Source organism: Salvelinus fontinalis, chromosome 9, assembly GCF_029448725.1.
Source record: "Salvelinus fontinalis isolate EN_2023a chromosome 9, ASM2944872v1, whole genome shotgun sequence".
NCBI lineage: Eukaryota > Metazoa > Chordata > Actinopteri > Salmoniformes > Salmonidae > Salvelinus > Salvelinus fontinalis.
This window is the reverse complement of record NC_074673.1, coordinates 13,598,055-13,622,826: the sequence shown is the minus strand read 5'-3', so window position 1 is coordinate 13,622,826 and position 24,772 is coordinate 13,598,055. Positions and strand designations below refer to the sequence as shown.

Here is a 24,772-nt window from a genome sequence, read left to right as displayed (position 1 = left end):
TTACAAGTTTTCTCTCTGAAAAATGTAGTTAATTTTATTTTATTGTCATAAAGTTCCATGACTTTGTCCACACCCTGGCATCTGAACACACAAAATACATTGTGATGATTTTCATTACATTTTGGGTGTTTTATTTAACTTTTGTACACCTGTGGTGTTCCCGGTCATTAGAAATGAATGGGTGAGGCTACAATTAGTGTATAAAATTTAGTTCAGGCACATGCCCATTCATCAGATTAACACACTTCCTCTCCCAGACCCCCACATGCATGTGTGTTTGAGCGCAAACACACACACCTCACCTCCTCTTCTTGGCTTCCATGGCAACCCCCATGGGAACCTTTCCCCAATAGAATATTTCCCCCATGGGAACCACAGCTGTTGGCATTCTCACAAACAATCGCAACATTGTTTCAATAATATATAGAACTTTTCCTGCAGCTCTGGTATATAAAGCTTTTTTGAGGCCTTGCACACAATTCATTCTGTGGCAGCACAATGACCAAACGGTATACTGTATGTGAGGCTCTTGATCATATCTTTGATCATGACACTGGTGAGGAGGAGAGAGTCCTTGTTAAACTTTGACACAAAGTACTCTGTGATAAATAGCACAATACGTTTCATCTGAGTATTTTTTATAGTCAAATTAATCCATACATTATGCTTTTATTACTCAAAAACTAGTTGTATGAGCTCAGGTCAATGAGGCCTACAGGCCATAAATAGCAAATAGAAGTTCAAAACGTTTAATGTTCACAAGAACTTAAATTAATAAAACTATCTAGCACAACATGAGGTGATAATATATGTATTATTATGGATTTATAATCAGCTATAATGGGGAGGTCATTTTGGACCGGGAACACAGCAGCATACTACCCTGCATACCACTGCTGGCTTGCTTCTGAAGCTAAGCAGGGTTGGTCCTGGTCAGTCCCTGGATGGGAGACCAGATGCTGCTGGAAGTGGTGTTGGAGGGCCAGTAGGAGGCACTCTTTCCTCTGGTCTAAAAAATATCCCAATGCCCCAGGGCAGTGATTGGGGACACTGCCCTGTGTAGGGTGCCGTCTTTCGGATGGGACGTTAAACGGGTGTCCTGACTCTCTGAGGTCATTAAAGATCCCATGGCACTTATCGTAAGAGTAGGGGTGTTAACCCCGGTGTCCTGGCTAAATTCCCAATCTGGCCCTCAAACCATCGTGGTCACCTAATAATCCCCAGTTTACAATTGGCTCATTCATCCCCCTCCTCTCCCCTGTAACTATTCCCCAGGTCGTTGCTGCAAATGAGAACGTGTTCTCAGTCAACTTACCTGGTAAAATAACGGTAAAAAAAAAACATGAAACGAACATAACAGAAGGGTTATTCAAGGGCCTATCTCCACATCTAATATTTAATCAGTGTGCATAATATGGCGTCATGGCTGTGAGTTTCTGGAATATTTGGCATTTGGGCGTTATAGGCATAACCATAACTAAGCGCGTTTGCGCGCACCAGTTCCTCCCAAACACGTCAAATGTTTTTGTTAAAACACTCAGGGTTTAACGCACCACGTTATACCACATTCTACATCTTGCCGCTTGGAAATCGGCCAAGCTTGTGTCTGGTGTCAAGCTAGCCTGAACAGATACTTTCAGACATCTAATTTCTTCACCTCATTCCTGAGACAGGACTGCGCCCACCCCTTGTGTAAGCAATTTAAACCTGATAGCAGACGATCATTTGCCTATCTTTACACTGCAAATCTTTGTTAACGTTAGATCGACCCAATATCTCATGCGCTTCTTTACCATAATCATTGTCATTTTTTTACGCGCAAAGCTCCATCCAGGCGGTAAACCTCTTTTGATTATCGATTTTTAATGCAAGACAGAGCAGAACTTTGATTGGTGCAATCGAGAGGCTGTAGACTCCTGTTTGACGCGCGCCTGTGTTCTTTTCTACCCATGGAAATGGTCAGTACAGGTGCCTGAATGTGCACAACGACAACATTTTAATAATATGAACTTATTGCCAAGTGGAATATGTTTCTATTTATCTGTAGCAATCTGCTGGCTAACGTCAAGGGTCGACGGATCTTGGTGGTGAGTAGGCTCAAGAATGTGAAAATAGCACTTACGACTAATGAAAATGTAAAGTTAGTAGAAAATCTTAGCTGCTATAGGAACAATATATATTTACACAATGGAGTCTAAACTTTACGCTATTGGCAAGGACTGCGTGAGACAATGCATGACTTTGGACACATAGGCTATGATCTGTGTAAACGTTGGTTTAATTTGAATTAAACTATAATAATTTCCAATAAAATATGTTCATGTGTAAAATAATCGAATGTATCCCCCATAACACTAGACATGCATGTTTCTTTAATTTGTACACATTATGGGGCAGATCATTTTATATTCCTTTATTCGTGTTCTAGAAGCCTAGTTTTTAATTATATATATATAAATAAACACCATAGCCCACAAGGACATTCAAACAGATTCAAGTTGCATGGCCAAAGCCAAAACCTCTTTCATCTTTCTATGCAGGTACATGGGCACCCTCGGGTCGCAAGTGATGTGCGACAACATCCCCGGGTTAATCAACAAACAGCGGCAGCTGTGCCGCCAGCATCCCAAAGTTATGCAGGCGATTGGAGCCGGGATTAAAGACTGGATCGGGGAGTGCCAACATCAGTTTCAGAACCACCGCTGGAACTGCAATACCATGGCGCGAGACCACAACTTGTTCGGACGCCTACTGCTGCGTAGTAAGTATTGAGAGAGAGTAAAAAACTCATGCATATGCCTGCTGTAAAAATATGTAATTTCATATTTAATTAAATCCATTTTAAATTTATACTGAACAAAAATATAAACACAACATGCAACCATTTCAAAGATTTTACTGAGTTACAGTTCATATGAGGAAATCAATCAATTGAAATCAATTAATTAGGCCCTATGGATTACACAACTGGGAATACAGATATAAATCTATTAGTCACAGATACCTTAAAAAAATGGGCCTCACAATGGTCCCCAGGATCTCTTCACAGTATTTTTATGCATTAAAATTTCCATCGATAAAATGCAATGGTGTTCGTTGTCCGTAGCTTATGCCTGCCCATACCATAACCGCACCGCCCCCATGGGGCAATCTGTTCACAATGTTGACATCAGCAAACTGCTTGCCCACACGACACCATTTACATGGTCTGCGGTTGTGAGACTGGTTGGACGGTTGGACACTGCCAAATTCTCTAAAAAGCCGCCTCTGCTTATGGTAGAGACATTAACATTCAATTATCTGTCAACAGCTCTGGTGGACATTCCTGCAGTCATCATGCCAATTGCACGCTCCCTCAAAACTTGAGACATCATGTGGCATTGTGTCGTGTGACAAAACTACACATTTTAGAGTTGCCTTTTATTGTGCCTCAGCTTCTTGATATGCCACACCTGTCAGGTGGAGGTTTATCTTGGCAAAGGAGAAATGCTCACTAACAGGGATGTAAACAAACATTTTTGAGAAATAAGCTTTTTGTGCATATGGAACATTTCTGGGATCTTTTATTTCAGCTCTTGAAACATGGGACCAACACTTTACATGTTGCGTTTATGTTTTGGTTCAGTGTTATTGATCAAATCAAAGATGTAGGCCTATATATGAACTAAATATCATATTTTTCATTCTCAAATATGAGCATGAACATGTTATTAGCTCAATTGCTCAGGGAAAAACTGCAGCTATTAAATTACCATGCGTAAAATAGCTGATATTCTGGAATGATTTTTCTAATTGTGTGCTGGGAAAGTAATATAGTCTACTCATCTTCGTCCTCATGTACAAGACAAGCACGTCTGTACAATAGACTAGTAATTGCAACATGCTATCTGCTATAGACTCTAGGCTCCTAGATATATAGCAAATACGGTATGCGTTTTTCCCCAACCAATTATTAACAGTGGTGAACCTATAAAGTTCTAGCCTTTATCAAAGTGAACGAATTTGTGTGAAATTCATGTTCTTTGACAGATATTTTCCCCGTGTGCTTGCATTGCATTCCATACATTGTCTCACTTTACAGCTCTAGATGTATCAATATGACGTGCCTGCTTGCTGCTACTCTGATGAGAAGGGTGCAATTGCGGCATGCAATTCGGGGTGTTCCTGCATGTGGTCATTCCTGTACCTGCAGGAACCCCTCTTTATACTTCTATTGGTTGATCTGTTTTTATAAGCTAGGACTCCAGTAAACAGGCAGGAGGCGGCAGCTCTCCTATACAGTAGATGGCGCCAACCGCCAATAAACCCCACAGAAGATGAAGAAGAGGAAAACGGGGGTGACAACTGTAGCTAGCTAGGACACCGGTAGACAGTGTCCTCCATTCTGTTAGTGAGGGCATGTGTTTGGCAGGCGGGCGCGAACGACACCATGTGCTAGCTAGCTAGGACTCCGATACACAGCAGGTGGGATAGGTAGCTAGCTAGAACACGACACCGGTACACAGCAGGTGGGATAGGTAGCTAGCTAGAACACGACACCGGTACACAGCAGGCGGGATAGGTAGCTAGCTAGAACACGACACCGGTACACAGCAGGCGGGATAGGTAGCTAGCTAGAACACGACACCGGTACACAGAAGGCGGGATAGGTAGCTAGCTAGGACTCCGATACACAGAAGGCGGGATAGGTAGCTAGCTAGGACACGACACCGGTACACAGCAGGCGGGATAGGTAGCTAGCTAGAACACGACACCGGTACACAGCAGGTGGGATAGGTAGCTAGCTAGAACACGACACCGGTACACAGCAGGCGGGATAGGTAGCTAGCTAGAACACGACACCGGTACACAGAAGGCGGGATAGGTAGCTAGCTAGGACTCCGATACACAGAAGGCGGGATAGGTAGCTAGCTAGGACACGACACCGGTACACAGCAGGCGGGATAGGTAGCTAGCTAGAACACGACACCGGTACACAGCAGGTGGGATAGGTAGCTAGCTAGGACACGACACCGGTACACAGCAGGCGGGATAGGTAGCTAGCTAGGACTCCGGTACACAGCAGGTGGGATAGGTAGCTAGCTAGGACACGACACTGGTACACAGAAGGCGGGATAGGTAGCTAGCTAGGACACGACACCGGTACACAGCAGGCGGGATAGGTAGCTAGCTAGAACACGACACCGGTACACAGCAGGCGGGATAGGTAGCTAGCTAGGACACGACACCGGTACACAGCAGGCGGGATAGGTAGCTAGCTAGGACACGACACCGGTACACAGAAGGCGGGATAGGTAGCTAGCTAGGACTCCGATACACAGCAGGTGCGATAGGTAGCTAGCTAGGACACGACACCGGTACACAGAAGGCGGGATAGGTAGCTAGCTAGAACACGACACCGGTACACAGCAGGCGGGATAGGTAGCTAGCTAGGACACGACACCGGTACACGGCAGGCGGGATAGGTAGCTAGCTAGGACACGACACCGGTACACAGAAGGCAGGATAGGTAGCTAGCTAGGACTCCGATACACAGCAGGTGGGATAGGTAGCTAGCTAGGACACGACACCGGTACACAGCAGGCGGGATAGGTAGCTAGCTAGAACACGACACCGGTACACAGCAGGCGGGATAGGTAGCTAGCTAGAACACGACACCGGTACACAGCAGGTGGGATAGGTAGCTAGCTAGGACACGACACCGGTACACAGCAGGTGGGATAGGTAGCTAGCTAGAACACGACACCGGTACATAGCAGGCGGGATAGGTAGCTAGCTAGGACACGACACCGGTACACAGAAGGCGGGATAGGTAGTTAGCTAGGACACCGGTACACAGCAGGCGGGATAGGTAGCTAGCTAGAACACGACACCGGTACTTAGCAGGCGGGATAGGTAGCTAGCTAGGACACGACACCGGTACACAGCAGGCGGGATAGGTAGCTAGCTAGGACTCCGGTACACAGCAGGTGGGATAGGTAGCTAGCTAGGACACGACACCGGTACACAGCAGGCGGGATAGGTAGCTAGCTAAGACACGACACCGGTACATAGCAGGCGGGATAGGTAGCTAGCTAGAATACGACACCGGTACACAGCAGGCGGGATAGGTAGCTAGCTAGGATTCCGGTACACAGCAGGTGGGATAGGTAGCTAGCTAGGACACGACACCGGTACACAGCAGGCGGGATAGGTAGCTAGCTAGGACATGACACCGGTACATAGCAGGCGGGATAGGTAGCTAGCTAGGACTCAGGTACACAGCAGGCGGGATAGATAGCTAGCTAGGACACGACACCGATACACAGCAGGCGGGATAGGTAGCTAGCTAGGACTCCGGTACACAGCAGGCGGGATAGGTAGCTAGCTAGGACACGACACCGGTACACAGCAGGTGGGATAGGTAGCTAGCTAGAACACGACACCGGTACATAGCAGGCGGGATAGGTAGCTAGCTAGGACACGACACCGGTACACAGAAGGCGGGATAGGTAGTTAGCTAGGACACCGGTACACAGCAGGCGGGATAGGTAGCTAGCTAGAACACGACACCGGTACATAGCAGGCGGGATAGGTAGCTAGCTAGGACACGACACCGGTACACAGCAGGCGGGATAGGTAGCTAGCTAGGACTCCGGTACACAGCAGGTGGGATAGGTAGCTAGCTAGGACACGACACCGGTACACAACAGGCGGGATAGGTAGCTAGCTAAGACACGACACCGATACACAGCAGGCGGGATAGGTAGCTAGCTAGGACTCCGGTACACAGCAGGCGGGATAGGTAGCTAGCTAGGACACGACACCGGTACACAGCAGGTGGGATAGGTAGCTAGCTAGAACACGACACCGGTACATAGCAGGCGGGATAGGTAGCTAGCTAGGACACGACACCGGTACACAGAAGGCGGGATAGGTAGTTAGCTAGGACACCGGTACACAGCAGGCGGGATAGGTAGCTAGCTAGAACACGACACCGGTACATAGCAGGCGGGATAGGTAGCTAGCTAGGACACGACACCGGTACACAGCAGGCGGGATAGGTAGCTAGCTAGGACTCCGGTACACAGCAGGTGGGATAGGTAGCTAGCTAGGACACGACACCGGTACACAGCAGGCGGGATAGGTAGCTAGCTAAGACACGACACCGGTACATAGCAGGCGGGATAGGTAGCTAGCTAGAATACGACACCGGTACACAGCAGGCGGGATAGGTAGCTAGCTAGGACACGACACCGGTACACAGAAGGCGGGATAGGTAGTTAGCTAGGACACCGGTACACAGCAGGCGGGATAGGTAGCTAGCTAGAACACGACACCGGTACATAGCAGGCGGGATAGGTAGCTAGCTAGGACACGACACCGGTACACAGCAGGCGGGATAGGTAGCTAGCTAGGACTCCGGTACACAGCAGGTGGGATAGGTAGCTAGCTAGGACACGACACCGGTACACAGCAGGCGGGATAGGTAGCTAGCTAGGACACGACACCGGTACATAGCAGGCGGGATAGGTAGCTAGCTAGGACTCAGGTACACAGCAGGCGGGATAGATAGCTAGCTAGGACACGACACCGATACACAGCAGGCGGGACTAGAACACCGGTAGACCGTGTCCTTCGCCTCCGCCTGTTGGGTACTGCTTTCCTGCAGTTCTGTTAACAACGGCATTGGTAGGTGTTCGTCTAGCTAGGTAGGTAGAACTCCGGTACACAGCAGGTGGGAGGCGGGGGCGACATCGGTAGCTAGCTAGGACACCGGTAGACAGTGTTCTTCACCCCGAAAAACTTGGATAATACTTTTATTTCCCTTTATTTATTTTTCTCCACATTTTAATTGTATAGACAATCATGCAGGAACCAATGGAATGCTTGAGGGGGGACGTTCACTCAGGAACCAATTGGAAGCTCGAGGGGGGGAATGTCCACATGCAGGAACACCCTGAATTGCGGGCCGCAATCACACACTATTGGCTCTGATCGGTATCAGGTCCAGTGCTCTAGATGCTTATAAAACTTCCACACCTGACAAATGTGGGGAGTCAAGAATAAGTGTGTCAACTCCAATCTCGTCACCTCACCAGCTATGAATATATTAGTCTTCTCTCCACTTTGGAATCTCTTTTTAATTGGTATAAATGTGAGGATCCACTCCACCTTGGGGGTGATCATAGAAATAAAATGGGTAATTCTATTGGGCATCATGTCCCAGTCCTCCGGCTCCTATAGGCCGTAAATTATTCCAAGGCGGAACTTTAATGGCCAGTTTCCCAGAAAGACTACTCCTGGACTAAAAATAATGTTCAATGGCGATTCACTATTGAACATATTTATTTTTACTCCTGGACTAGGCTTAATCTGTGTCCAGGAAACCAACCCTGAGAATTGCGTGTAATTTGGTTCTTTAATCGTCCCTTTGGTATTCAGACCTCCCAGACTCGGCTCTGGTTGTGTCACACAACATTAGGAAGCTGCTCTGATTGGCAGCATTATCGCTGTGGCACCGTGAGAAGCTACTTATTGTCAATGTCAGGGCGCTAATTTAAAACAATTACCAAGTTTTCTTTTTTTGGATGGTTTCATGTTCTCATCCTTTGGTTTATCTACTCATTAACCAGATTAAACATTCACAGTCTTTCACAGGCGCACACACAGTGAGGGTGTGTGTGTGTGAGAGAGAGTGAGAGAACATCTTGACATAAAAAACAGAGCATTGTGAACTGAAGTTTGGCGTTTCCTGATCACACACACACACACACACACACACCCTTCACTTTGATCCCACAGATCTCTCGTCAGTTAGAAGAGAAGTCAGGGGTATTTTATCACAGAGCATTGCTGGTCAAGTTCTGGTCAACTTGGAGTTAAATCAAGCAAAACACTGCCATGCCTTAAATAAAAGACTTGAAAGAGTAACAAACAGTATCCATGCAGATACCCCAACCTCAACCAATAGCTAGCTATTGCAAGACATTTTTACATAATGTTCACTGTGTACAGTACACACACACACACACACACACACACACACACACACACACACACACACACACACACACACACACACACACACACACACACACACACACTCTGTAGTGGTTATACATCTTTATGGGATACTGGCTGGATACAATTGACAGTTTCTGTGCATTTGTGTAACTTATACAGTGAGTATACAAAACACTAAGAACTTCTCTGTCCATGACACAGACTGACCAGGTGAAAACTATGATCCCTTATTGATGTCACCTGTTAAATCCACGTCAAATCAGTGTAGATGAAGGGAAGGAGACCGGTTAAAGGAGGATTTCTTTTTTTAAGCCTTGAGACAATTGAGACATGGATTGTGTATGTGTGCTATTCAGAGGGTGAATGGGCCAGACAAAAGATTGAAGTGCCTTTGAACGGGGTATGGTAGTAGGTCCCAGGCGCACCGGGTTGTGTCAAGAACTGCAATGCTGCTGGGTTTTTCACGCTCAACAGTTTCCCATGTGTATCAAGAATGGTCCACCACCCAAAGGACATCCAGCCAACTTGACACAATATTAGGAAGGTGTTCCTAATGTTTTGTACACTCAGTGTATGTTTGTGCAATGAGTTTGTGTGCATTAGTCATGGCCTTTAGGTAAGCTTATTCATACAGTTGAAGTCGGAAGTTCACATACACCTTAGACAAATACATTTAAACTCAGTTTTTCACAATTCCTGACATTTAATCCTAGTAAAAATTCCCTGCCTTAGGTCAGTTAGGATCACCACTTTATTTTAAGAATGTCAGAATAGACAATTATTTATTTAACCTTTTATTTCTTTCATCACATTCCCAGTGGGTCAGAAGTTTACATACACTCAATTAGTATTTGGTAGCATTGCCTTTAAATTGTTTAACTTGGGTCAAATGTTTCAGGTAGCCTTCCACAAGCTTCCCACAATAAGTTGGGTGAATTGTTGGCCCATTCCTCCTGACAGAGCTGGTGTAACTGAGTCAGGTTTGTAGGCCTCCTTGCTCGCACACGCCATTTCAGTTCTGCCCACAAATCTTCTATAGGATTGAGATCAGAGCTTTGTGATGGCCACTCCAATACCTTGACTTTGTTGTCCTTAAGTCATTTTGCCACAACTTTGGAAGTATGCTTGGGGTCATTGTCCATTTGGAAGATCCATTTGCGACCAAGCTTTAACTTCCTGACTGATGTCTTGAGATGTTGCTTCAATATATCCACATGATTTTCTTCCCTCATGATGCCATCTATTTTGTGAAGTGCACCAGTCCCTCCTGCAGCAAAGCACCCCCACAACATGATGCTGCCACCCCCGTGCTTCACGGTTAGGATGGTGTTCTTCGGCTTGCAAGCCTCCCCCTTTTTCCTCCAAACATAACGATGGTCATTATGGCCAAACAGTTCTATTTTTGTTTCATCAGACCAGAGGACATTTCTCCAAAAAGTATGATCTTTGACCCCATGTGCTGTTGCAAACCGTAGTCTGGCTTTTTTATAGCAGTTTTGGAGCAGTGGCTTCTTCCTTGCTGAGCGGTATTTCAGGTTATGTCGATATAGGACTTGTTTTACTGTGGCTATAGATACTTTTGTACCTGTTTCCTCCAGCAATGTCTTTTGCTGTTGTTCTGGGATTGATTTACACTTTTCACACCAAAGTACGTGGTACCTTCAGGCGTTTGGAAATTGCTCCCAAGGATGAACCAGACTTGTGGAGGTCTACATTTTTTTTTCTGAGGTCTTGGCTGATTTATTTAGATTTTCCCATGATGTCAAGCAAAGAGGCACTGAGTTTGAAGGTAGGCCTTGAAATACATCCACAGGTACACCTCCAATTGACTCAAATGATGTCAATTAGCCTATCAGAAGCCTCTAAAGCCATGACATAATTTTCTGTAATTTTACAAGTTGTTTAAAGGCACAGTCAACTTAATGTATGTAAACTTCTGACCCACTGGAATTGTGATACAGTGAATTATAAGTGAAATAATCTGTCTGTAAACAATTGTTGGAAAAATACTTGTCATACACAAAGTAGATGTCCTAACCGACTTGCCAAAACTATAGTTTGTTAACAAGAAATTTGTGGAGTGCTTGAAAAACAAGTTTTAATGACTCCAACCTAAGTGAATGTAAACTTCACAGTGTGTCCATGTAACTTATATCTTCTGGTGTGTATACTGTTCCCTGTGTGTTTGTGTGTGCGTAGTGTAGTGTGGTGTGTGTGCGTGTAGTGTGTGTGTGCGCATGTGGAGTGTGAGCTTGCTTACGTGTGTGTGTTCAGCACTCACACAATGTCTTCCTCTTCCTCTCTATGCCTACCAGGCAGTCGTGAAGCGGCCTTTGTGCACGCCATCTCCTCGGCTGGGGTGGTCCACACGCTGACCCGGGCTTGCAGCCAGGGAGAGCTGCAGTCGTGCTCCTGTGACCCCACCAAGAAGGGCTCGTCCCGGGATGCCAAGGGGACGTTCGACTGGGGCGGCTGCAGCGACCATGTGGAGCACGCCATGAGGTTCAGCCAGTCCTTCATAGACGCCAAAGAGAGAAAGGAGAGAGACGCCAGGGCTCTGATGAACCTCCACAACAACCGCGCTGGGAGAAAGGTGGCTTCAAAGTTTAAACACATTATGGGGGAGTAATGACTCCAACTGAACCAATTTGATCTAGATCAGTGTTTTCCAAACAGTTGGTTTGCATATTTGTATTCCTGAACTGGCACACCAGATTCAAATAATCAAGGGCTTGATGTTTAGTTGACTAGTGGAATCAGGTGTGCCAATCAAGGGCTGGTGATCCAAGAGTAGAGGGTTGGGATACACTTGTTTAGAGGAATTTGATAGACTATTACTCTGTGTAGATTCCTTCCATAGACACACACGTGCACATACACCAACATACAAACCCTACCTGACACACAACCACTAACCAACCAGATACACACCTAGCCTCCCTAACAACACTTCTTTCTCTCTCCATCCCCTTCCTCATCACCACACAGGCGGTGAAGCGGTTTATGTCCCTGGAGTGTAAGTGTCATGGCGTGAGCGGCTCCTGCAGCGTCCGGACCTGCTGGCTGGCCCTGGCCGACTTCCGCCGCACGGGCGACTACCTGCGGCGGCGCTACAACGGGGCGGTGCAGGTGGCCATGAACCAGTATGGCACGGGCTTCACCACCGCACAGCGACACTTCAAACGGCCCAGCAAGAACGACCTGGTCTACTTCGAGGACTCGCCAGACTACTGCATAAGAGACCAAGAGTCTGGTGAGTTTGGTTTGTAGTGTTCAGATTTAGTCCACAGTCCAGACAGAGATACTGACGTAGATGATGTACGCTCTGTCTGTCTGACATCTGACTTGACTGTCTCTCTGTAGAGTAGAACACCGTACTACTTGTCCATAATATCTTCAGTATGTGGTAATATTTTCACAGGGTAACTACTCAGCCTCTTGTACAGTAGGGTTATTCTCTCAATGCTGCACCGGATAACACCAGATGTAGTATGTGAGTTCACAACAGAGAGAATGTGTTGGTGTGCCTGTGAGCGAGAGGGAGAAAAGTCTATGTGTGGGTGTGTTTCTGAGACGGCAAGAAAATAGTGTGAGTGAAAACAATGTGTGTGTGATCTGAAGGACCTGGGTGCCCGTCAGGCAGCAGATGATCCGAGGTGATCAGGTGTCGGCCAGTTTAAGGGCCATTACACAGTTCTGTGGGCTGAAACCCGACCTGCCGCGCACCACTATAAATTACCCCTGCTGGAGCACACACACATACCCTTGGGCACAGTGATGGCCCCTACACCTCTGCACGCTTGGACCCCCAAAATTGAGGAATATTTGGAGGGTAAGTCATATCTCTCAAACCCCTCTGACCGACATCAAAGCTAACCACCCCTAATGTAGACCTGGGGGGACCTCTCTGAAGTTCCCTCCCCTCTTTGTCTCCTCTCCTTCATTACGCTGACCTAAAGTCACAGGATAGGTGAAGGCAATATGGTGAACACCCACCACTGAGGACAGGTGAAGGCTATATGGTGAACACCCACCACCGAGGATAGGGGAAGGCTATATGGTGAACACCCACCACCGAGGATAGGCGAAGGCAATATGGTGAACACCCACCACTGAGGATAGGTAATGGCAATATGGTGAACACCCAGTACTGAGGGTAGGTGAAGGCTATATGGTGAACACCCACCACTGAGGATAGGTGAAGGCTATATGGTGAACACTCAGTACTGATGATAGGTGATGGCAATATGGTGAACACCCAGTACTGAGGATAGGTGAAGGAAATATGGTGAACACCCACCACTGAGGATAGGTGAAGGCTATATGGTGAACACCCACCACTGAGGATAGGTGAAGGCTATATGGTGAACACCCACCACCGAGGATAGGTGAAGGAAATATGGTGAACACCCACCACTGAGGATAGGTGAAGGCTATATGGTGAACACCCACCACTGAGGATAGGTGAAGGCTATATGGTGAACACCCACCACTGAGGATAGGCGAAGGCTATATGGTGAACACCCACCACTGAGGATAGGTGAAGGCTATATGGTGAACACCCAGTACTGAGGATAGGTGAAGGCTATATGGTGAACACCCACCACTGAGGATAGGTGAAGGAAATATGGTGAACACCCACCACTGAGGATAGGTGAAGGCTATATGGTGAACACCCACCACTGAGGATAGGTGAAGGCTATATGGTGAACACCCACCACCGAGGATAGGTGAAGGAAATATGGTGAACACCCACCACTGAGGATAGGTGAAGGCTATATGGTGAACACCCACCACTGAGGATAGGTGAAGGCTATATGGTGAACACCCACCACTGAGGATAGGCGAAGGCTATATGGTAAACACCCACCACTGAGGATAGGTGAAGGCTATATGGTGAACACCCACCACTGAGGATAGGTGAAGGAAATATGGTGAACACCCACCACTGAGGATAGGTGAAGGCTATATGGTGAACACCCACCACTGAGGATAGGTGAAGGCTATATGGTGAACACCCAGTACTGAGGATAGGTGAAGGCAATATGGTGAACACCCACCACTGAGGATAGGTGAAGGCTATATGGTGAACACCCACCACTGAGGATAGGTGAAGGCTATATGGTGAACACCCACCACTGAGGATAGGTGAAGGCTATATGGTGAACACCCACCACTGAGGTCTTTAACGTCAGCACAATTGAAGAAAAGGAAACAAGGAGAGGAAGAGCTATGCATTTGGAAAGTATTCAGAGTACTTGACTTTTTTCACATTTTGTTATGTTACATCCTTATTTGAAAATGTATCATCAATCTACACACAATACCCCATAATGACAAAGAGAAAACAGGGTTTTAGAAAAGTTTGCAAATGTATAATTAAAAAAAAAACAGAAATACCTTATTTACATAAGTACTCAGACCCTTTGCTATGAGACTCGAAATTGAGCTCAGGTGCACCCTGTTTCCATTGATCATCCTTGAGCTGTTTCTACAACTTGGAGTCCACCTGTGGTAAATTCAATTGATTGGACATGACTTGGAAAGGAACATACCCATCTATATATTAGGTCCCACAGTTGACAGTGCAGGTCAGAGCAAAAACCAATCCATGAGGTCAAAGGAATTGTCCGTTGAGCTCCGAGACAGGATTGTCGAGGAACAGATCTGGGGAAGGGTACCAAAAAGGTTCTGCAGCATTGAAGGTCCCCAAGAACACAGTGGCCTCCATCATTCTTAAATGGAAGAAGTTTGGAACCACCAAGACATTTCCTAGAGCTGGCTGCCCAGCCAAACTAAGCAATCGGGGGAGAAGGCTCTTGGTCAGGGAGGTGACCAAGAACCTGATTGTCACTCTGACAGAGCTCCAGAGTTCCTCTGTGGAGATGGGAGAACCTTCCAGAAGGACAAATATCTCTGCAGCACTCCACCAATCAGGTCTTTATGGTAGAGGGGCCAGTCGGAAGCCACTCCTCAGTGAAAGGAACATGACAGCCCGCTTGGGGTTTGCCAAAAGGCACCTAAAGGACTCTCAGACCATGAGAAACAAGATTCTCTTGTCTGATGAAACCAAGATTGAACTCTTTGGCCTGAATGTCAAGCGTCATGTCTGGAGGAAACCTGGCACCATCCCTACGGTGAAGCATGGCGGTGGCAGAATCATGCTGTGGGGATGTTTTTCAGTGGCAGGGACTGAGAGACTAGACAGGAGGGAAAGATGAACGGAGCAAAGTACAGAGAGATCCTTGATGAAAGCTCCAGAGTGCTTAGGACCTCAGACTGGGGCGAAGGTTCACCTTCTAACAGGACAATTTTACTAAGCACACAGCCAAGACAATGCAGAAGTGGCTTCGGGACAAGTCTATTATGTAAATGTGATATCTTTTTATTATTAATACATTTGTAGAATGTTCTAAAAACCTGTTTTTGTTACATCATGGGGTATTGTGTGTAGATTGATGAGGGGCAAAAACGATTTAATCCATTCTAGAATAAAGCTGTAATGTAACAAAATGTGGAAAATGTCAAGGGGTCTGAATACTTTCAGAATGCACTGTATACACACCTCGGACAGTTTTTTTGGTACACTCATCTAGTACTGGTTTTGACCCCCTTTGCCTCCAGAACAGCCTGAATGGATACACCTGGTCAGCAAAAATGTTAAGATGCACTGTGGCGTTCAATCATTGTTCGATTGGTATCAAGTGACCTAACGTGTGCCAGAAAAACATTCCTCACACCAGTACACCACCTTCATGGAGTGCCATCAGCATGATGCAAGAGGAACCGGGATTCTCGGACCAGGCACTGTTTTTCCACTCCTCAATTGTCCAGTGTTGGTGAACGTGTGCCCACTGGAGCCGCTTCTTGTTTTTAGCTGATCGGGGTAGAACGTCTGCTGCAACAGCCCATCCGTGACAAGGATTGACGAGTTGCACATTCCGAGATGCATTTCTGCACACCACTGTTGTACTGCACCGTTATTTGTCAGTTTGTGGCCCGCCTGTTATTTTGCACAATTCTTGCCATTCTCCTTCAACCTCTCTCATCAATTAGCTGTTTTTCACCCACACTACTGCCAGACTAGATGTTACTTGTTTACTAGACAATGTAGTGGATGAAAAGCCCAGGAGGCGACCATTTCTGAGATACTGGATCTGGCGTGCCTGGCACACCACGCTCAATGTCGCTTAGGTTACTTGTTTTTCCCATTCTAACGTTAAATAGAACAGTAAATGAACGCCTCGACTCCAGTCTGCCGGCTTTATATGAAGGTTCTTTATGAGCTGTATACATGTAAGCATGGTGAGCTCACTGACCATGGCCCCTCTCATGAGAACCTCGCTCCAGACATATTGGACAACACACACACACACAGCCCTGGGAGACACATACTGTAGAGACTGCACCCCCCTGTGCCTCTCCAAAGTGTGAAATCAATTTCCCTCGGACCCATGGAGGCTCAGGTGCTAAACTCATCTCTCGGCGCCCCCTCATCTTAATTCAATAAGCAGACGCCAGGAGAGAAGAGAGAGAGGGAGAGAGAGAAGGGGGGTGGAGTCTGTCCTTGATGTCAACCCTAGCTGTGCAGCATACCATGACTGACGGAGAGGCGGACACGTTGTTGGGTGGGGGTGGTCTCATCGTGCCCAGACACAATACCTGGCTGCTCTCCCTCTTTTTCTACCTCCCTCCTCCTCCCTATCGCTCTACCTCCCTCTATCTCTCAGCAGTGAGGAACAGATGGACAGAGAGGGAGGGAGGGATGAGGAAGAGGAGAGCATAGAGGGCTATAGAAATAAGCTGCCTAGAACAGACATGATCTGTTCCCAATCCCAAATCGACTCCTAGCTAGCCGCTTTAAGTCAGGACATTCATCGTCACGTGTACAGGGTTTTCACCTTAGTGCAGAGGAAGGAGTTAAGGAAAGGAAGCTACTTTAGACTATTGAGGTTTTGAGTTGAGGCCTCAAATAAATAGTAAATATTGATCTTATTTAATTGTATTATGGATGATTTCTGGGAGTCCAATAAGCCTGCCAGACACCCTTGCACAGTCACTCTGAGAAGAGGCGCAGGAGTGTGTGACAGTGAGTGCCAGCCAGGGTGTAAAATGAACACCTGATGAAGAGCCTGAGTACCAGCTGATGGCTCCTATCATCGATCGCTCATCCTGTCTCCCTTCATCCTCTTATCCGTCCCTCATCTCCCCTCTCCATACCTTGCTCCCTCACCGTCTCATCAAGTTTAGATTGAGTACACTGCATTCTATTGGAATGATGTCAATACCTGTACGGTAGTGGGGCTTAGACCGTTGTTTGCCAACAATCACTCCATTGCAGCTAAAGATTAGATTTAGTCTATTTGGCATGTTATAAGCACATTTGATAAGGATTGTATGTGGATCACAAGGTAAAAAAGCTTACTGAATTAATATACAGGCAGAAAATATACCTGATTTGGATGAGGATTTGATACATTTCTCTCCCTCGCCAGGTTCGGTGGGGACGGGAGGACGGGTGTGCAACCGGACGTCTCGCGCCGTAGACAGCTGCGAGGTTATGTGCTGCGGCCGGGGCTACGATACAACACGCGTCAGCCGCACCACCAAGTGTGAGTGCAAGTTTCACTGGTGCTGCGCCGTGCACTGCCGGGACTGCAACGAGGAGATGGACGTGCACACCTGCAAGGCCCAGACATGACCACAGTGCACCACTATACCACCAACCAACCGCTTATCCAGATTTGGTCTGAAATGGCAACCTATTTCCTATGGTGCACTACTTTTGACCAGGCCCTGATCAACAGTAGTGCACTAACTAGTGAATAGGGTGGATTTTGGACATAGCGCCAAATCAGTCTGACTTGCACCTGACTAAGAAGCATCAGGGTTTGACGCCCCCTGTAGGCTATTGCACCAAGAACACCTTACAATCTCCTTTTGTTCTTCCCTCACATGCCATTATATTTATTTGCTCTCTCAATAACCCAAAAAACTTTTCTGAAATGTATTCAAATTTTTATATGTAAATACAAACTTTATGAAATTTAAAAGTTTAGTGTATAGTTTATGGAAATTGATAGACCTGACCATACACCCCTGTCCTCAACCAGCCAGTTACAAGACATGCTTTAGTCACCTGAACGCCACTTATGGCCCACGGGAATATTTATTACAGCTGTGATATGCTTGACAATCAAAATGGTGTAGTAGAAGTTGCAGCAATACACAAAGTCCTTTATTTTGGTATTTCTTTCACTTTTTTAATGATGCCAATTGATCACCTTTTTGTATAACAAAAAAACATTTTTTACATGAGATTTTAAAACAAAATTGAACATATCAAATAAAGTCAAAACCGATTCAGAATGTTTCCCTTTTCTCGTCTCCTCCATCCTCTGTCCGTCTAATCCATGATCTTGGCACAAAGGGTGTGTCAGTCAGTCTGGTTCAGTCAGATGCGTGTGAGCTGGTGCCACAGACTGGATGGCAGGATGCTCTCCACTTTCTCCATGATGAAGTTCAGAGGAGCAAACAGGGTGCTGAGAAACTACATACAGAGACGTGATGTTAGAACACACACGCCACTTCCTAGTAGAACCATTGCAACCAGATTTCTTCCTGAACATATCAAGGTACTGTACGATAGGTGCACCATAACATTCTAGTTGAGAATGTACCCATCTTTACTGAAGCTCTGCGCATTTCAAGGTAGCTACTCTGGGTTGTCGTTGGCCTCAAATGATAGCTAGAGGACCATGATAGGAGCACCATAGCATGCCATTTTAAGTACAGTGCTCAATGGGGCAGAACCAGAACTTGTCTACCAGGTATGTTGACTACTGACTGTGCTCTAACCCCTAAGAGTGGTAGTGGACTCTGTCAGCTCCCCATTCATCTCTCCTTCATCCTTCTCCCCTCTGATGTTATTTTGCTCCCTCTCTGTTCACACCACCCTCGCTCTCCTCTCTGATGTGTTTTGGCAACATGCAGTGTGGGGGATAGGGGCTCCCTCAGAGGGAATGAGGGTGATGGAGGTTTGGCTTTGTCTGATGGCAGATAAAAGGCTGTCAGGGAGAGATGGAACAAGCGCCTTGTTTACATGCTAAAAAGGGAGAGAGGCCCTGTTCCAATGCTTTGAAGATGCACCTTTACTTCCTTCCGTCTTTCCTTGGGAGAAACCACTGATCTGACATGATTCGATAGGTGAAAGCCAAGTCATGTTTTCATCCACTCAATCATATTAGATCAGTGCTTACTTTAAGGAAGGGAGGAACTGTGCCTCTACCCTTGCATGTAAACCAGATGCTGATTAGTTTGTCTTGGAAGTGGATCAGAGTGTGTCTGACCATTCTGTCTCTCATTACGTATACCAGAATGTTTCTATTGGCAAGAATGTACTCACCTTCACCGTTAAGGCGAGGATGCAGGTTCTACCAACTAAATACAACCTAGCACTCTGGTACCCTGCAAACCATGATCTGTTTTGTATCTCACATAATGTGTCTGTTGCAAATATTGTTAATGGTTCATATAAGGACCAGTACATATGTAACCTTTATTTAACTAGGCAAGTCAGTCGAGAACAAATTCTTATTTACAAGGACAGCCTAGGAACAGTGGGTTAACTGCCTTGTTCAGGGGGCAGAACAGCAGATTTTTACCTTGTCAGCTCGGGGATTCGATCTAGCAATCTTTCGGTTACTTGCCAAACGCTCTAACCACTAGGCTACCTGCCGCCTTACATATCTAGACATGACCGCCTCGTTGACCATATAGCTAGTGAGATGAAACGGGCAGTACCGCCATCAGTGCATATTCAAACATTCTCGTCAGAGGAGGCTGATGTTGATGAAGATGTGTTGTGTTTTCTTGTATACCAAATATGTCAGATATTGTTGTTGTGGAGGGAGGCCAGAAGGGGGTGCTAATTTGGAAGTAGGTTGCTTTGACATCTACATGAAGCATACCTTTGCTGCTAAGCCCCTTGTCACGCCTAAACAGCCTTGGTTATGAGTGGAAACATAGGCTGACAGTACGTGGCCTTCAGATTGCAGGGCTACATAGGACAAAGGCAAAGCAGCTAGCGAGGTACTGCGCCGTTGTAGCGGTCGTGAGCAGCCTAGCTTCATGGTGAAGGTGCTTTCTATGTCCAGATATCCGTGACCTTTGAATCATTCTCGACTGTAATGTGATTTGTGGATTCAAATAAAGTGTGTGTGTGTCATCAGCACCCAACTAAAACAGTGCAGGGCCAGAGCAGAGCAAGCCCCTGCAGAGAAGATGGTAGCTGCTGATAGAGTCCCACCAGGAGCAGAGAGATGAGCTCACACACATTCCAGGGGAGTGACAGCACAGGCCTGCTGAGGAAGAACATCACGTCGAGGAGAATGCCCTCCACTGGTAGATAGGACAGGGCCTGTGTAGGTTCTAGGGGTTGGATTCAATAGTTTGAAGCTATTTCCTTCCCTGCTTCACCACTGATCTACAAGAACTTGCATTGATATAGGACCTTGTATAGAGCATGCCTAGTCTCCTGTCATCCAGACTTCAGATAAAAGCAAATCTATGGTTGTTACAATCAAAACAAAAATGACCCAATGACAACCTCTGTACAGGACATTTCAGAAGAACGCAACAAAATGAATGGCCACCTTACGAAGAATCTGAATGCAAATAACCTTATTGGGGATGGGGACTTGGCTTACAAAGGGACCTGGTATGTGTACGAGTGTGAAAGCAACCGGTGCAGGAGACTCACCGCTTTAGCGAAGACTCCCATGAGCTCGGGGAACTGGTGTGTTAGCAGGGCCAGCATGGCGGTGAAGGAGCAGAGACCAGCCGTGAAAAGGATGAAGAACGGCAGCTCCTTCTTAGGATACACCGACACCTCATGAAACACTGCTTCCACATGAGATAGAGAGCATCAACACACTGTACATACTTTATTCACACACACAGTATTACCTCATACCCCTGAACATTGACTCGGTACTGGTACCCCGTGTACAGTGCATTCGGAATGTATTCAGACCCCCTTGACTTTTTCCACATTTTCTTACGTTACAGCCTTATTCTATAATAGATTTAAAAAAACATTTTTTCTCATCAATCTACACACAATACCGCATAATGACAAAGCGAAAACAGGTTCAGACATTTTTGCAAATGTATCAATAAATAAAAACAGAAATACCTAATTTACATAAGTATTCAGACCTTTTGCTATGAGACTCAAAATTGAGCTCAGGATCATCCTTGGTGTTTCTACAACTTGGAGTCCACCTGTGATGAATTCAATTGATTGGACATGATTTGGAAAGGCACACACCTGTCTATATAAGGTCCCAAAGTTGACAGTGCATGTCAGAGTAAAAGCCAAGCCATGAGGTCGAAGGAATTGTCCGTTGAGCTCCGAGACAGGATTGTGTCGAGGCACAGATCTGGGGAAGGGTACCAAGAACACAGTAGCCTCCATCATTCTTAAATGGAAGTATGGAACTACCAAGGCTCTTAGAACTTGCCGCCGGCCAAACTGAGCAATCGGGGGAGAAGGGTCTTGGTCAGGGAGGTGACCAAGAACCAGATGGTCATTATGGCAGAGCTCCAGAGTTCCTCTGTGGAGATGGGAGAACCTTCCAGAAGGACAAACATCTCTGCAGCACTCCACCAATCAGGCCTTTATGGTAGAGTGGCCAGACAGAAGTCACTCGTCAGTAAAAGGTACATGACAGCTTGCCAAAAGGCACCTAACGGACTCTCTGCTCTGATGAAACCAGATTGAACTCTTTGGCCTGAATGCCAAGCGTCATGTCTGGAGGAAACCTGGCACCATCCCTACGGTGAAGCATGGCGGTGGCAGAATCATGCTGTGGAGATGTTTTTCAGTGGCAGGAACTGAGAGACTAGACAGGATGGACAGAAAGATGAACAGAGCAAAGTACAGAAAGATCTTTGATGAAAACCTGCTTCAGAGAGCTCAGGACCTCAGACTGGGGTGAAGATTCACCTTCCAACAGGACAACGACCCCAAGCCCACAGCCAAGACGACACAGGAGTGGCTTCGGGACATGTCTCTGAATGTCCTTGAGTGGCCCAGCCAGAGCCCGGACTTGAACCCGATCGAACAGCTCTGGAGAGACATGAAAATAGCTGTGCAGTGACGCTCCCCATCCAACCTGACAGAGCTTGAGGGGATCTGCAGAGACGAACGGGAGAAACTCCCCAAATACAGGTGTTCTAAACTTGTAGCGTCATACCCAAGAAAACTCAAGGCTGTAATCAATGCCAAAGGTGCTTCAACAAAGTACTGAATAAAGGTTTGAATACTTATGTAAATGTGAGTTTTAATTTGATTTAAATAACATTTCTAAAAACCTGTTTTTTCTTTTGTCATTATGGGGTATTATTATGTGTAGATTAATGAGGGAAAAAACGCAATATATTTTAGAATAAGGCTGTAATGTAACAAAATGTGGAAAAAGTGAAGGGTCTGAATACTTTCCGAATGCACTGTAGCCAAGTTATCATTAATCATTGTGTATTAATTCCTTGTGTTATTATTTCTTTATTAATTCCTATTAATTTGTTTCTCTCTGCATTGTTGGGAAGGGCCGTCAGTAAGCATTTCACTGATAGTCTACACCTGATGTTTGCCAAGCATGTAACAAATAATATTTGATTTGTACACAGACACCTCACAAAACACTGCTTCCACATGAGAGAAATACAAAAGGTCAACACACCGCACACTCAGTTGAATCCAGAGCGTCTCTTACTTGGTAGCAGCTCTCTGTCTGCGGTCTCTGTGCAGATGGGGTATGGGTAGAAGAGGTGTCCTTTCTCCAGAGGGTAGGGGATCATTCTAAAAGCTGGGGAGGAAAGAGGACACAGGAGTCAGAATAGGTTCAGTCGGGTACAAAGGTTTCATGTTCACCTCAGAAGTGTAGTGTACCATTAGAAAAACCTGAACATGTGTGTTGTAATCACTGCCCTCAAAATGTGTGTTACAGAGTAAAGGCAATGTGTAACACAATGAAGTGATGGCGTATGAGGTAAAGCGGATGTTGTGTGTGTTACGCACTGCCCTCCCAGGTACAGTGGAGCAGGTTAAGGGCCCCCTCCACCCTCTTCCAGTGCTGCAGGTGAAAGAAGGCGTAGGCTATGGCCTCACTGTCCCCTCGCTTCAGAATGTGCTCTGGGGGCAGTATTAAACTTTTCATTTCTAACAGGTACTGTGGAAGAGAGAGAGAGAGAGAGTCAGTAAGAACAATATAAAATGTACAACAGAAACATATACTTTTTAATGCAACGTTATACCAGTTATCTTACAACCAGGAGATCGTCGATCAGCATTCAAGTAGCACCATTATAAGCGTAGTAGTGGTGGTTAGTGGTGCTACAGTAGTAGTAGTAGTAGTAGTAGTAGTAAGTAGTAGTAGTAGTAGTAGTGGTTAGTGGTGCTACAGTAGTAGTAGTAGTAGTAGTAGTAGTAGTAAGTAGTAGTAGTAGTAGTAGTGGTTAGTGGTGCTACAGTAGTAGTAGTAGTAGTAGTAGTAGTAGTAGTAGTGGTTAGTGGTGCTACAGTAGTAGTAGTAGTAGTGGTGGTTAGTGGTGCTACAGTAGTAGTAGTAGTAGTAGTAGTAAGTAGTAGTAGTAGTAGTAGTGGTTAGTGGTGCTACAGTAGTAGTAGTAGTAGTGGTGGTTAGTGGTGCTACAGTAGTAGTAGTAGTAGTAGTGGTTAGTGGTGCTACAGTAGTAGTAGTAGTAGTGGTTAGTGGTGCTGCAGTAGTAGTAGTAGTAGTAGTGGTTAGTGGTGCTACAGTAGTAGTAGTAGTAGTAGTGGTGGTTAGTGGTGCTACAGTAGTAGTAGTAGTAGTGGTTAGTGGTGCTACAGTAGTAGTAGTAGTAGTAGTGGTGGTTAGTGGTGCTACAGTAGTAGTAGTAGTAGTGGTTAGTGGTGCTACAGTAGTAGTAGTAGTAGTAGTGGTGGTTAGTGGTGCTACAGTAGTAGTAGTAGTAGTGGTGGTTAGTGGTGCTACAGTAGTAGTAGTAGTAGTGGTTAGTGGTGCTACAGTAGTAGTAGTAGTAGTGGTTAGTGGTGCTGCAGTAGTAGTAGTAGTAGTGGTGGTTAGTGGTGCTACAGTAGTAGTAGTAGTAGTGGTTAGTGGTGCTACAGTAGTAGTAGTAGTAGTGGTGGTTAGTGGTGCTACAGTAGTAGTAGTAGTAGTGGTTAGTGGTGCTACAGTAGTAGTAGTAGTAGTGGTTAGTGGTGCTACAGTAGTAGTAGTAGTAGTGGTTAGTGGTGCTACAGTAGTAGTAGTAGTTAGTGGTGCTACAGTAGTAGTAGTAGTAGTGGTTAGTGGTGCTACAGTAGTAGTAGTAGTAGTGGTTAGTGGTGCTACAGTAGTAGTAGTAGTAGTGGTTAGTGGTGCTACAGTAGTAGTAGTAGTAGTGGTTAGTGGTGCTACAGTAGTAGTAGTAGTAGTGGTTAGTGGTGCTACAGTAGTAGTAGTAGTTAGTGGTGCTACAGTAGTAGTAGTAGTAGTGGTTAGTGGTGCTACAGTAGTAGTAGTGGTTAGTGGTGCTACAGTAGTAGTAGTAGTAGTGGTTAGTGGTGCTACAGTAGTAGTAGTAGTTAGTGGTGCTACAGTAGTAGTAGTAGTAGTGGTTAGTGGTGCTACAGTAGTAGTAGTAGTAGTGGTGGTTAGTGGTGCTACAGTAGTAGTAGTAGTAGTGGTTAGTGGTGCTGCAGTAGTAGTAGTAG

The 24,772-nt window shown here is 46.0% G+C and overlaps 2 protein-coding genes across 2 annotated transcripts in view; one reads left to right on the top strand and one right to left on the bottom strand.

The window, feature by feature from the left end:
• Positions 1 to 1,680: 1,680 nt before the first annotated feature.
• On the top strand, positions 1,681 to 18,133 carry LOC129862101 (protein Wnt-2). The gene is made up of 5 exons (XM_055933452.1): positions 1,681 to 2,087; positions 2,541 to 2,761; positions 11,322 to 11,599; positions 11,995 to 12,259; positions 17,502 to 18,133. Exons 1-5 carry the CDS (start codon positions 2,005 to 2,007, stop codon positions 17,705 to 17,707), a joined length of 1,053 nt encoding a protein of 350 aa, XP_055789427.1. The 5' UTR covers positions 1,681 to 2,004; the 3' UTR covers positions 17,708 to 18,133.
• Positions 18,134 to 18,243: 110 nt separating this feature from the next.
• The window catches only part of LOC129862100 (suppressor of tumorigenicity 7 protein homolog), a 57,667-nt gene continuing 51,138 nt past the window's right edge, over positions 18,244 to 24,772 (bottom strand). Inside the window, exons 12-15 of the mRNA XM_055933450.1 lie at positions 23,090 to 23,240; positions 22,785 to 22,877; positions 20,768 to 20,910; positions 18,244 to 18,556 (exon numbers count right to left, since the gene is read on the bottom strand). Of these exons, the coding sequence (XP_055789425.1) occupies positions 18,461 to 18,556; positions 20,768 to 20,910; positions 22,785 to 22,877; positions 23,090 to 23,240 (483 nt within the window). The 3' untranslated portion in view covers positions 18,244 to 18,460. The remainder of the gene's footprint in view (positions 18,557 to 20,767; positions 20,911 to 22,784; positions 22,878 to 23,089; positions 23,241 to 24,772) is intronic.